This window comes from Carettochelys insculpta, chromosome 20 (genome assembly GCF_033958435.1).
Source record: "Carettochelys insculpta isolate YL-2023 chromosome 20, ASM3395843v1, whole genome shotgun sequence".
In the NCBI taxonomy this organism is placed as follows: domain Eukaryota; kingdom Metazoa; phylum Chordata; order Testudines; family Carettochelyidae; genus Carettochelys; species Carettochelys insculpta.
In genome coordinates, this window is record NC_134156.1 from 2,854,734 (window position 1) to 2,867,502 (window position 12,769).

At 58.1% G+C, this 12,769-nt stretch overlaps 1 protein-coding gene across 6 annotated transcripts in view; it reads right to left on the reverse strand.

Moving 5' to 3' along the window:
* Positions 1–12,769, reverse strand: part of ARHGAP44 (Rho GTPase activating protein 44) — an 88,293-nt gene that overhangs the window by 11,764 nt on the left and 63,760 nt on the right. For 3 of the 6 annotated variants that reach the window (XM_075014743.1, XM_075014747.1, XM_075014744.1), the window contains exons 12-17: positions 11,076–11,157; positions 9,441–9,521; positions 7,414–7,527; positions 5,442–5,533; positions 4,543–4,723; positions 1,022–1,243 (exon numbers count right to left, since the gene is read on the reverse strand). In XM_075014743.1, coding sequence (XP_074870844.1) covers positions 1,022–1,243; positions 4,543–4,723; positions 5,442–5,533; positions 7,414–7,527; positions 9,441–9,521; positions 11,076–11,157 — 772 coding nt within the window. The remainder of the gene's footprint in view (positions 1–1,021; positions 1,244–4,542; positions 4,724–5,441; positions 5,534–7,413; positions 7,528–9,440; positions 9,522–11,075; positions 11,158–12,769) is intronic. The other 3 variants (XM_075014746.1, XM_075014748.1, XM_075014749.1) reach the window with 2 other exon arrangements.

Here is a 12,769-nt window from a genome sequence, read left to right on the forward strand (position 1 = left end):
CGTAGGAGCTTGGCAGGAAGCACGGCTATGGTAGAAGCACAGACTGGGAGCGCGGAGGAGTCATGCCAGCCCCATTCCCTGCACGCATGGGTGACTGCCCCCGACAGCTTCCCTGGTGTTCCGGCTGCCGGCCAGGATGCTGCGTGTGAATCCATCCACACAAAACAAGCCCATGGCCTTTGGAGGCAGGCTCTGGGAGAGAATGGGCCCCTCTCTGCGGGGGAACGTTCTCGAAGGGACAGGCTGGAGAAAGGACGGCACAGCACGTTGGCAAAGGCGGCTCCAAAAGGGGGCTGCCGAATGTGCTCATGCTCCATTTCACAGCTGGAAAACTACAGGGTGACTGTTTGCACCCACGCATGCAAAGGGTAGAGGGGTTAGTGGCTAGGAGTGCACCAGATGCTGATGTGATTAAGAGAGTTGCCTGTGTAGCCTAACAGGCCCCAAAAGGAGCGTCCCGTCACTTTCCTTGCGGCCAGTGGAGCAGGGCGAGGGGTGGGATCAGTCTGGCCAAGGAGTGCCCCTCTGTGGGGAGCAGCAGGAGAGGAGGGATGGACTGAGAAACAGGAAGAGAGGCAGCCCCACGATCAGCACCATGGCTGCCACATGACAGCCTGGAGCCCGTCTCCAGTTCTCCTGGCCAGCAGGGAATGGGAGTGCTCCAAAGGGCTCTTCTAGGACCTCTGCACAGTACCCCTATGGGTGAGGCTCTGGCATTGTGAGTACACATTCCCCCGTCAGATTTGCAGTATGGATAAGGGAGGATTTGCCTGCAGCACCCAGCCTCTGCTTTTGCAAAAGGCCCAGATTTGCAGCCCAGCTGGAAATGGGGACTCCAGACTGCTCCAGGATTTTCCTGTTTGCTGGGTGCTCACAGTCTTGGATTATTTTGTGCCTGGATTCACACACACCAGAAAACAGAAGCGTGAAATCAAAGGGCACATGCAGGTGAGAAGGAGACAGGTGTGCTACAGAGGCCCAAGACCCACGTAAAGTGGCAGCAGCTGTCCCCCGGACTTACCTGGTCCGTTCAGCTCCCGGCTGGAAGCTGAAGCTAGTTGGAGTAGGGGAGGGAGTAGCTGAAATATCAAGAGATTGCTCAGGAATTGGTGACTGAGGAGTAGCAGACAGATCGGAAGGCGGTGCAGGGGGCTGCAGGGCGGGTGGGGTAGAGGAGGCTTTTCGAGCTAGAGTGGTGCCTCTGCGGGCCACCCAAGATGTGTCCATCACCCTGACGCCCATGCTGGGGGAACACAGAGACACTCCCTTACCACCTCGGCACTACGGCTCAGAGCAGAGAAATAAAGCACAGCCTGCAGTGAGTGGGGGAACAACCCTATTTCGTTACATCCGGTTCCTGGCAGCCTCCCTTCCCGACAGAGTTAGTGCAGCCCAACGGCTCCTCATGAAACACAGGCACCCAGGTCTGGCACAGGACCCTCGCTGGAGGGCTGTCCTAGCCCGTTTCCAATCGCAATCCAGTTCTGGCCCCTTAAAATCTCCTCTTATGCTGGGGATCCCATAGTTCCTCATTGGAATTGCACCAGCAGGGCACCGGCCCACAAAGGGTCAGAACGGTGCTGGAAGAACTCTGTGGGTAGGCTCCAGACTGCCCTCCGCTGTCAGGGGCACAGACTGGAGACTCCACGGGGGAGGCCCAAAGTTAAGGAATGGCTTTTGCCCTGGGCCCCCTCCCACCCTGCAGAGACCAGAAGAGACGCTGCTACCCAGGGACCAGCTTGCCTTAGACCTCGTGTCTTTTGCTCAGCAGCTGCGGCAGGCCCAGCACCGCCTGTGTGAAGGTGTGGCGGCTGTGCGAGCAGCCCTGGTGCAGGGCGCCGCACAAGTTTTCACCGCCAAAGGCCATGGCTGCCCTGCTGCGTGGGCGCTCCACACAGCCACAACTTGTGAGCCACTTGGAGCCAACACGAATGGGAGGGCATTGACACCGTTGTGCTCCTCCCAGCTAGGGAAGCTTCCTGTCACCCCCAGGAGGAAGACAGGCCTTTACTCTTCCGAAAATGCAGCGAGCTTTCAAGGTGGTCGCACTAACACAGAGGTTGGCAACCTGCAGTTCTTTAAGGAATTCTGTGGGGTTCCTGACGCTAGCATGGCAAAGTGAAAAACCTCTCCTGAGTACTTTCGATATTTCACCGAACGTCTGAAAGCCAAACACGGAACAGCTCCCCTCGAAATGGCAAACAGCATGTGAAATGTTGGGCAACGCCCCCTTTAACACATGCCGTGCGTTGTGGGATACGCTGGTGCACGGTGCTTCAGACGGGGCTTACAAAAAGTACGGTTGGCCATTGTTTATTAAGGAGCATCTCGTAGTCACGGCACCGCGGCTCTTGAATTACTGGGCTTTGTACCAAATTTGAAAAAAAAAAAAAAAAGTCATCTTGCTCTTTTGGCTGCCGCCCCTGCAGTAACAGGGCCAAAGGTGGCATGTGCTTCCGCCTCCTGAGACCCGCTCCACCCGGGGAAAAACCAGCTCAGAACTGGCCTTGTGACTTCCCTTGGTGTAGCAAAAAGCAGCTTTGCAGCTTGCTCAGCAGGAAGGACTTTAAACTCCTGGCCTGCTGAAATGGCACTGGCTTGGCGTTAAGAACACAGATGAGTAGCTACCAGAGGATACCGTACCTTTGGATTTTCCTAAGGCTGCATGGACAGAAACACACAAATATTAGTGTAAAAGAGACTAAGGCTAAAAACTACCAGTGGTTACAGCGACGGTTTGGAAAGGAGTTCAGAGGGCCAAGGTCACAGTGAGCAGAGGGCAGGTCTTTGGAGCCAGGTTACGGCAGGAGGAGGAGAAGCAGATTGTTCAACAGAAAAGGAAGCCCTGGAAGAAACTGAAGAGGAAGGTGCAAACACAAGACGATTGTGCTCAGTGGATGGGACCTCTTGGGAAGGGCAGTGTTGGTGTGCGTGTGGTGGGGGGCATTGGAAGGAAGGGTCACGAGTCTCAGAGTTGAGTGTTCATCTCTGGGGGGTGCACACAGGGTGTGGGGGGCCTGAAGGGCTGAGATTCTGAGACCCCCAGACTGCCCGCAGCAGTGCAGTAGCCTGAGGCAGACGATGCCCTCATCCAGCTGGGCAGCAGGGTCTGACTGCTGCTAACTCACAGCCCCGGTGCACTTCCTCCTGTCTCAGTCCTGCGCCTTTGGGGTTCTGGGCTCTACTCCCCAGCTGATTTACCAAGCGTTCTCGTTCTGCTCCAGTTCTCCCCTCCCTGCTGGGCTTGCGCTGCGCTGCGCCTCGTGCGCGGGGAACTGCAGATGTTCCCCCGAGATTTTCCACGTGTCCAGCTGCACGCCAGCAGAACCGGCCTCGGCTGGGGGCAAACAGCTGGGCTGTGTTCCTCACCGGCTATGTTGGAGCCGGGAGGGTGGCTTTCTAGCGGCTAGGCCAAGAGGTTTGGGGCAGGCGGTAAGGACCCCTTCAGGGGACGATGGCCCAAGTGACATCCTATCAGACACCCTTCTCTAAGCGGGGAGGGGACGCATGCCCATCCTCTCGGGGGAAGGGAAGAAGGAATTCTTGGGAAGTGCTTAGATATGATCAAGTGCAAAGAGCCCCAGGGTGGAACAGTCACAAGGCAGTAGCCCCTGGAGAGCTCCCAGGGCAGGTCCGTGGACTGATCCAGAGCTCTGCGGGGCCGGCACAGATCCTTCCGTACTACGCACTGTTCCCACACCCCCAGGGCAGTGCCCATCTCCTTCCCAAAGCTGAGCCTGAGGCAGTTCCTCACACCAGGCCCCGGCCTCAGGGTCACTGGGTACCCCTTGGAGCACGGCCTGCGTGTTTCTCTGGGACTGGCAATCACACTGTCATGGCAGCCACTGACATGCACAGGAGAGGGGCTTCCCGAAAAGGCTCTGCTGGGCCGGGCTGGGCCAGCTGGGGAGCCTGGTCTTGACTGAGCTACAGGGGAATATTTGCCTGGTGTGCATCTCTTGTGCCCCACGAGGACAACACCCCCTAAGCACTCATGAAGGCAAATGCCACTCTCTACCCCTGCCTTGGCCCCAGCCTCTCTCGTGCCTGACGACCTCAGACGCAAGCACTGCCCCGTGGTTCCTTAGCTCAACAGACGTGACCTGGTTCAGGTGGAACACCCTCTGCCCCATCTCCCATGCCTCCAGCCAGCCCCTTGCAGGACAAGGGCTCTGGAGCTCTGCCTCCATGCCCAGCTCTCCAGACTCTCCTCAGCCCTCCGTCTCGTGTGTCCAACCTGACTCCCCACCGGCTGAGGGGCAGGGGAGAGAAAGTGACTCTTCTCCTATCTCAAAGGGCTCAAAGTCAGCTGACCCACGAGGGCAGAGGGGTCCGGAGCAGGGGAGAGCGCAAGGAACAAGAGAGCTGTCTGCGCTCACCAGCATGGAGGATGCCAGGTATGACCGTACGGGGCCCATGGGCCCCTGTCCCAAGCAGGTCCCATGGCCAAGACTATGTCAGCCACAGCCTCTTCCTGCTCAGTCGGCTGTAACGGGCTTAAAACGCAACCCAAGCCCCAGCAACGAAGCGAAGAGGCCCTACCCGTCCTTCTTGTTAAACTCCAGCATCATGTTGTCCGTGGCCACGCTGAGGGGGCGGCGGGCCTGGTCGTGCTGCTTGCGGTCCGAGTGGTCCATGTCGGGGGAAGGCATGGAGCTGTAGTTGGCGTTGTGGTTGACGTGCATGGGGCTGCCGTAGTTCCCGGTCACGTTGAATTCGATGTCTGGTTGGGGAAGCGAGAGAGCCGCGTGTCGTGCAGGGACAGGCCAGGCAGAGGGTGCGGGGCAGCGCAGGGTTAACACGGACGTTTCCGGTCTGGGCTGCACCTAGCGGAACGGCCGTGGCCCAGGCCTCGCGGTGCCATGCTGGCGACGGACACAGAGCCCTTCCCACCGCCGGGGACACCAGAGAGGGGGCGGGTGAGTGGAAGAGCCCCGAGGGGAGCCAGCCCCTGACTCCCTGCGGGATGGGGCCTGTAAGCCCCCAGGTAAGGAGATGGAGGGGAGAGATGGCTGGAGTGTGTCTCACTGGGGGTGGACTGGATCGTCTCTGAGGTAATTCGGCCCTTTTGAGCCACGGAGAACAGGAGGCTTGTGGGGCCACACAGGGAGAGCCCCCTCCACAGCCACCAGAGCTGCCAAGTCGGAGGGCAGAGCCCGGCGGCCTCACAGCCTGAATCGCAGAGCGGACCGGGCTCTGGTCTCGCCAAGGGCCCAGCGCTGCCCTGGGGCAAGAACGTCATCACCAGGGCCCAGCCCACCCAGCTTTCACCTCCTCTGCCCAGCAGTACGAACGGCTGCGGCGGCAGAGCTTGGTCACCAGGACGCGGATGGTCACTGGCCTCCAAGCTGGTTTGGGCAATGGACGCTCCCCCTCCCCAGCTCATTATGGTCTCCCAGCACCAGCAGGGCCCCAGTGCAGGGCTGGAGGGCACGGCCTACCTCCCGGGAAGAACCAGTCCGCGTGCTGGATGAGGGGCTCGATTATCCCCACAATCTGCAGGGAGACCGTCGTCATCATCTCCGTGATATTTCTGCAGGGGGGGGTGAGGGGAGACAGCTCAGCACAGGCAATGGGGGGGCTCACGGATGTGAAGGTTGATAGCCTGGGCTGAAGCCAACAGGTGCGAGATCCAACATGGTCACCCTGCTCTTCCAGCACAGCCCCGCTAGAGCGCCACTGTCCTGACTGGAATTCCTGTGCAGGTCCAAGGTATCAGACCTGCATCCTCCGAACGCTCGGCCGGCGCCCTTCAGTTCTGCCCCACAGCCACCCTGGGCTCGCGCCCCTCGGTTCTGCCCCACAGCCACCCTGGGCTCACATGGCTCATCTGGTGCCCCTCGGTTCTGCCCCACAGCCACCCTGGGCTCACATGGCTCATCTGGTGCCCCTCAGTTCTGCCCTACAGCCACCCTGGGCTCACACACCTCGGTTCTGCCCTACAGCCACCCTGGGCTCACACACCTCAGCCGGCGCCCCTCAGTTCTACCCTACAGCCACCCTGGGCTCACACACCTCGGCCGGCGCCCCTCGGTTCTGCCCTACAGCCACCCTGGGCTCACACAGTTCGGCCGGCGCCCCTCGGTTCTACCCTGCAGATCCCTCCCTCTCCCGCTCTTCCAGTTTCCAGCAGAGAGCAGTAATGCTGACCAGTGCTGGGTGTGCAAGGGCCCGGCAGGCAGGCCCGGGAGGCACTAACCACTGCCATGCCTCTCCTCTCAATGGCCTCTCTTCACCTTGGCGAGAGAACGCGCCTCCCTCAGGGACTCCCTGCGTCTAACTGAGTGCGCGACGTCTGACACGCTTTCCAACGGCTGTGATGTTTCTGGGAGGGACCCTCGGCTGGCCCAGCTCTGCGAAGAGTTTGTTTCTACCCCCGTTCACGCCAGCAGAGTGACTCATGGCCCATCATTCCCTAGCTCATCTTCATGCTCTGGCTCACAACAGGACATAGCCACAGTGTAGGGACGGGATGGACCCTGAGCCCAGGCCTACACTGGAAATACAGATAGACCGGCTCGGGGCCATGAAATCGTCACACCTGTGAGCACCCGTCTGGCTAACCCACAGGGCAAGTGCAGCTGGGTGGCTGGGAGAATCACCCCATGGGGCGGTGGAACAACTACAAGAGGGAGCAGTTCCCTTTCGTCCATGTAGGAAGCATGGAAGCCATGACTGCCGGGACGCTGGTGTCACGCCCACGGGACAGACACGGCTGACCTCAGGGAGTAAATAAAGCAGCACTGGGCAGGGAGCCAACGGTCAGTTAACTCAGTCCTGCGACAAAGGGAGACCCTGGCAGTCCCATTAGCACAGGTTCTCGCGGCTGTGGCACCTGCCACCTCAAAGGAGCTCCAAGAACTGTCATCGGAATCGCGATTCTGCTACTCCCAGTTCTCTCCTTTCACCTCCCTTGGCACACGGGGCAGCCCCTTGTTCTCTCAGGCCCAGAACATCCCCTCCTCCCCACTTCAGCCGGCCACACTGTCCAGCCCAGACCTCCTTCCTTCTCCCCCCGGCTGGGAGGCCTCCCTTGTCTCTAGCTTGCCATGCTCTCCTGGGCAAGGGATGGGCTCATCCGTAGTGCTGGAGTCAGCTCCGCTTCGAGAAAGGGCTTTCGAAACACGCCACGCCGGAGCGGCCTGACTGCCAGGAGTGCCGAGCACCCCCAGCTCCGTGGCCAGCCAGGCTGAAGGGGAACAGGAACTGCGAGTTCACCAGCTGGGCCCCACGCCAAGGGAGCTGCTCCATCCGGCCTTCCCCAGCGTGTGTGTGACAGCCACCAGCTCAGCCGAGGTGCTGGGGACCCACTTGTGCTGGGACGGCCTGGCTCGCTAGCAGTGACCATAGCAGGCGTGCCCCCGTGGGCCGCGCACCGTTACACGCCCGTGTGCGCCAGCGGATGCCACTTACCCTTCTGCTTGAGGCCAGAGCAGGTTGGGACCCAGCACTATCGCCATGTTACTCGGTGTCATTTTGTTAGCACCTTGGTACTCTGTCAGCTTGGCCAGGAATTTGACCAGGTACCTGGAAGAGGCAACCGAGGCGCAGAGGGTGAGGCTGGTGCATCACTTCAGCTTGTGGGCTGCAGCGCACACTCCCCACAACTGCCTTCCTCTGCACCCAACAGCCACAGCGAAACCCCGCCCTGAACACAAGGCTGCTCCCCAGGCGCCTCCAGACCAGCACGTCAGTGAGCGCCATGACCCACCACCAGATCAGCACCTCGCGCTGCCTACTCCCAGCATCCTTCCTCGGGGGCCCCAAAGCCATTCTCAAGCTTCACAATCCTGCTGACTTGTCCCAGGCCATTCCACAAGCCCGGACAAAGCTGGGGAGAGAATCCAGAGTCCCAGATCTCAGCCTCCCCGGCTAACTTTCCCCGCTCCCCTGCTGCGTGGCGTGGAGACAGAACCACACGGAGCTAGCAACCCTGGTGGATTTTCATGGCTATGACCAGGCTGCTTGGCAAGCAAACAGACTTGAGCAGGAAACCCTGTTCTACCTGGGGCTGACTGCAAATCCACTTCCCGCCAATCTCTGAGTCTCTCTTGAGCGGCCGCCCGAGCACTCAGCTTACAGGGAGCACCCCTGCTAACCCCGCCCTGCCCGAGAGAGAGCGATTTCTGGACATGCCCTTCCCCCAAAGCCTGGGCAAGTGGGGCTGTGCAGCACACCTTGGAGGCCGGCAGAGTCAGAGGATGGAGGCTCAGGGTCCCCTCGTTAACCACTGCACAGTAAGGGGGCCATGCTTGAGGGGCCTGACGTGCCCAAAGGCTATCGAAATCTGATGGGAGTGGGTGTCCCCCCAGAAACCCCTCACAATGTGGGCGAGAAGGGCTCTTCCGGCCCCTGCCCGGGCAGGCATCCCCACAGCCGGCGTCCCTGTGACCTGCGGAGGGCTGCTTGCACCCTGGTCTCCTTCAGGGAACCGGTGCGGGGTGACCCCACCAGGTGCCGCTAGCTCCGTGGGCGCTCAGCGAGGAGAGCTTGCCCCTGTTAGAGGGCTGAGGCGCAGGAGGGCAGGGGCCCTGGCGTTACAATCCCGGGCTACCAGGAGCTGGACGCTCCGATTCCCCCACAGGCTGGGAGAGGCGGGAGCCAGGCCGCAGCCGGTAGTCCTCCCCCGGAAGTGGTGCGGGAGCTTGTCCACCACCACTGAGCTCAGCTCACAGGCAGGCGGGCTGAGGGGGGTAGGGCAAAGCGGGGAACCCACAACCCTCCTGCCACAGGTGCGCTGGGACCTTCATGCTCAGTAGCGGGCTAGGGCAGACGCGAGCCCTGGGCCGCTCCGGGAACATTCCAGCTCTGGCCCATGCGACTCACGCTACTTGAGCCCTGCTCCCTGAGGGGTCCACTCCCCCCTCAGGCTCTGGGCATGGGGACCGGCACAGAGCCCCAGGGCACCAGTTGTCTCCTGGCCTCCTGCAGCAGCACTCGCCGGGGAGGTGAAGGCCCAGCTTCCAGGGGAGCTGGGCCCAGGCAGGGTTGGCCAGGTACAGCTAGGCATGCAGAGAGCCCACAGACAGCCTCTGAGGAGGGGAGAGCCCCTGCCGGCCCACGAGGGCCTTGTCTGCACTAGCAAATGGTCCCAGGTTCACTGACTAGCTTCCACAGTGCCAACGGTGGTGTGGGTGGGTGACAGCCACCAACTTGGTCTACACCCGGAAACTGAACTGGTGACCTCCAGAGCTCCAAGCACAAGCTGCTACCCATGGGGCTAATGCACGTCGGTGCATCCAGAATGCACGTGCGCTGGGGGCAGGGAGGGGCAGGGATGCGCTTATTAATTGGCTCGAGTCAAACCAGAATAAGGGCGGTTTAAACCACACAGCCTTTGGCATCAGTCTAATGAGTCTGGCTTAAAAACCACACCCGAAGTAAATCCGCTGGTGGGACAGGGCAGCGCTGGGCCACACCCCCTCCCCCCGCACACTCACCTGATGTTGTTGTAGTTGGCCTTGGGCAGTTTTTCGCAGGCGTTCCACAGCGCCTGTAGTCGCTTGTCTTGGTCCTGGATGCTAGGAAGGAAGCGTCATCTGGGATTAGTGGGGCAGGTCGCCTCCCAACAGGCCTGCTGGCTGTTGAGCAGTGACGAGGCCCCAGAGCCAAAGACTCTGACAACTGGGGCACGTCTGAAATCTGGAGTGGGGCCCTGAGTTTGCAAGCAGCTCTTGCCTTTGCAGCCGTCTGAGCCAGCCCTAAGGCCTCCAGCCTACCTACTCCGCCAGGCCCCTGCCCTGCTCAAGGGGAATGCATGAGTCCAGAGGCTGGGGGGGCTGACCCAAGTCTGGGGCAGTTCTGGATCTGCTGTGAATACAGAGATGCCCTTTTCAGATGTGGAAGAAGAGAGCAGCCCAGAATCAACCTCAAGGCTCTGACCACCCACCACTGCTCAGCCCTGTCTCTGGAAGAGGCACCAGGTTTGCTGAGCTGAGTACAAGGGAATCCTCCAGGGAAGTAGTGGTGCAACCCCACACTGCCAAAGCTCTGTGTCCGAGCTGGGGGAAGCCAGGCCTTCCCAATGGCTCAGGTACCAGCACTGCCTCAAAGAGGGGAATGAACCCCCTTCCCCTAGCACTTGGCTCTAGAGCCAGGGAATTTCTATACAAGGGCAGCCTGCCTCCACTTCAAGACCTTCCTGCTCGCTACACAAAACAGATCAGCTGCAAGGCAGCCAGCAAGACAGACAGCCGAGGCTGTGCAGAGCTGGCAGCAGAGAGAGACAGCAGCCGAGGGAAGGAAATTGTACAGGGATACCACTGTTGAACTAGGGCAGTTTATCCTTAATCCATCTCTGCTCCACAGATACCACCTGAGTTGTGCGCCCATCATGGGGAGTATCCAGGTAGCCACCTCAGGGCTTGTCCGCATGGCAGGCCAGGGGGTGGCAGAAATGCCCCATGGGGATATAGCAGGACAGCAGTGTGAAGCCTGGGGGTCAGCCTGAGGTACTCTGATCTCATGTGGTGCTCCAGCATGTAGTGCTCTGAGTGACCTCCTCAGACCCTGCTGGTAAAAGCTAAAAGCAGCCTAGTTCAGGTGGATGTCTCGTTGTTCAACCAGGACTCGATTAACATATGCTGGGTGCTGTTCAGTTTGCAGTCACAGCATGCTGCAATTCACGCTCCTGTAGAGCAGTCAATGTCCCTGCAGCTTTGGCCCGGGGGCCAGCTGAGCAGTCTCCGGAAGAACCCCTGGGAGCTGGAGTGGTGGAGGCACAACACAGAGGAGAGGTCAAAGGGGCACAACAAACTCATGCAGGCGGCTCTGCAGCTCCCAGCATGGAAAATGCCTCCCACCACGGGCTGTGTATAGAACTCATTTCCACCCCTGTACTCTAGTGCGCTGGTGTCCAACCAGTTCTGCAGCCGTAGCCACGACAATAGCGAACTAGCCGCAATAATCTGAAAACATATTTAATGTTCAGGCCAACTAGCCACGCTCAATAGGCCAAACAACTACACATGGCTCGTGGCTGGTGTGTGGGACACCACAGGTGTTGTGCTTTTGATTGTGTGGTGGTGAGGAAGACGAAGAGGACAAGGACAAAGGGAAGTGCCTGGGGGACTCACTTGGAAGCTTGAATCCATTCGTCATAGAGGTCGAAGGTCATGAGAGGCTCTGGAAGCTCTCGGAGATAGGACTTCAGTGCCCCTAAGAGACAGAAAGGAACATTAGCCAAGCCCTGGGCCAAGGTCTAAGGGCTTTGGTTGGTACCTGGGCATAAGACTTCAGTCCTCCAAGGACATGTACAGGCCAGGCTGCCAGCTCTGCCCAGCAGCCTTGTAATGTGATTTCAGCCCAAAGCAAGAAAACCGACAACATCTTGGTAATCTCATGAGACAGTCACCACGTCCGTGTCCCTCCCTGCTCTCTCTACGGGCTCTTCCCCGGGAGGTTGGAGGGAGGACAACCCTGGCCTCAACAGGAGCGAGGTCAGACCCTCATTTCATTGCAGAACAAATCCTGCAAAGCACTGAACGCTCTTCCTGACAACAGCCAGCACTGCTGCCTAGGGGGCTCAGCACCTCCCAGGATCAAACTCTGGAAGAGAACGGAACCCTTCTCGGATGAAGGAAGGAAATTCATCTTAACCCCCTGGAAGGTGCATGACTGCCACAATTGTAGTGAGACCTGGGCGCTCGGATCCCGTAGGTTGCTTTGAAAATTGCAAAGGTCCACTACCTTTGCCATGTTCGAAAGTGACCTACGGGGTCCGAGTGCCCAGGTCTCGCTACAATTGTGGCCATTTGAAGTCCAAATCATCCAGACCTCTTTGAAATGCAGAGTTTTATTCAAACCGAATCGATAATTAACAAGCTCCTAAGGAGGAGTGTTCCTTCAGAAACCCCTGAGTTCAACAGCAGAACGTGTTACACCCAGGTTGGAAACTCCATTACAAAGGAATAGAAAAACCACTTAATTATCAATTCACCCATCCCACGTTCATTGCCACACGTCTGGAGCGTCTCATGGTTATTGCTGTATCTGGTTTGCTTCAGCACGACACGTAAGCTGGCTAACTAAAATAAACAGAATGTGCACCCTAACATTTAGGTGTATTTTTTTTTAAATGTAACCTTTAGGGTATATCTGCACAGAGAAGTTTTTTCAAAATAGCTATTCTGGAATAGCTTATTTTGAAATAAAGCTGCTGTGTAGACACAGTATTTTGTATTAGAGCCCCCAGAAGTGGTGCTTCCAGGAGCTCTAATCTGAAATAGTGTGTCCACACACAAAAGAGCCTATTTTGGAACAAGTTTTGCTTATTTTGGGGCTTCCCTGTACTGTAGATGAGTTATTCCAGAATATCTTATTTAGGAATAACGACCCTGGAATAAAAACAAAAAGCAGTCAAGTAGCACTTCAAAGACTAGCAAAATGGTTTATTAGGTGAGCTATCGTGGGACAGACCCACTTCTTCAGACCATGGTTCTGGTCTGGCCATGGTCTGAAGAAGTGGGTCTGTCCCACGAAAGCTCACCTAATAAACCATTTTGCTAGTCTTTGAAGTGCTACTTGACTGCTTTTTGTTTTGATAGTTTATAGACTAGCACGGCTTCCTCTCTGTTACTATTCAACCCTGGAATAAGCTATTCCAGAACAACTCTGTAGCGTAGACAGACCCTTACTGGCCAATCTGTTTATCAGGACATGCCAGGGGAAGTCTGAACCCTCAGGTGCATCAGCAATTTGATCAAAACTATGCCAGGAGAAAACGGGTTTTCTGTTTCGAGAGCTGTTCTTTCGTTTTCATTTTTTCCAT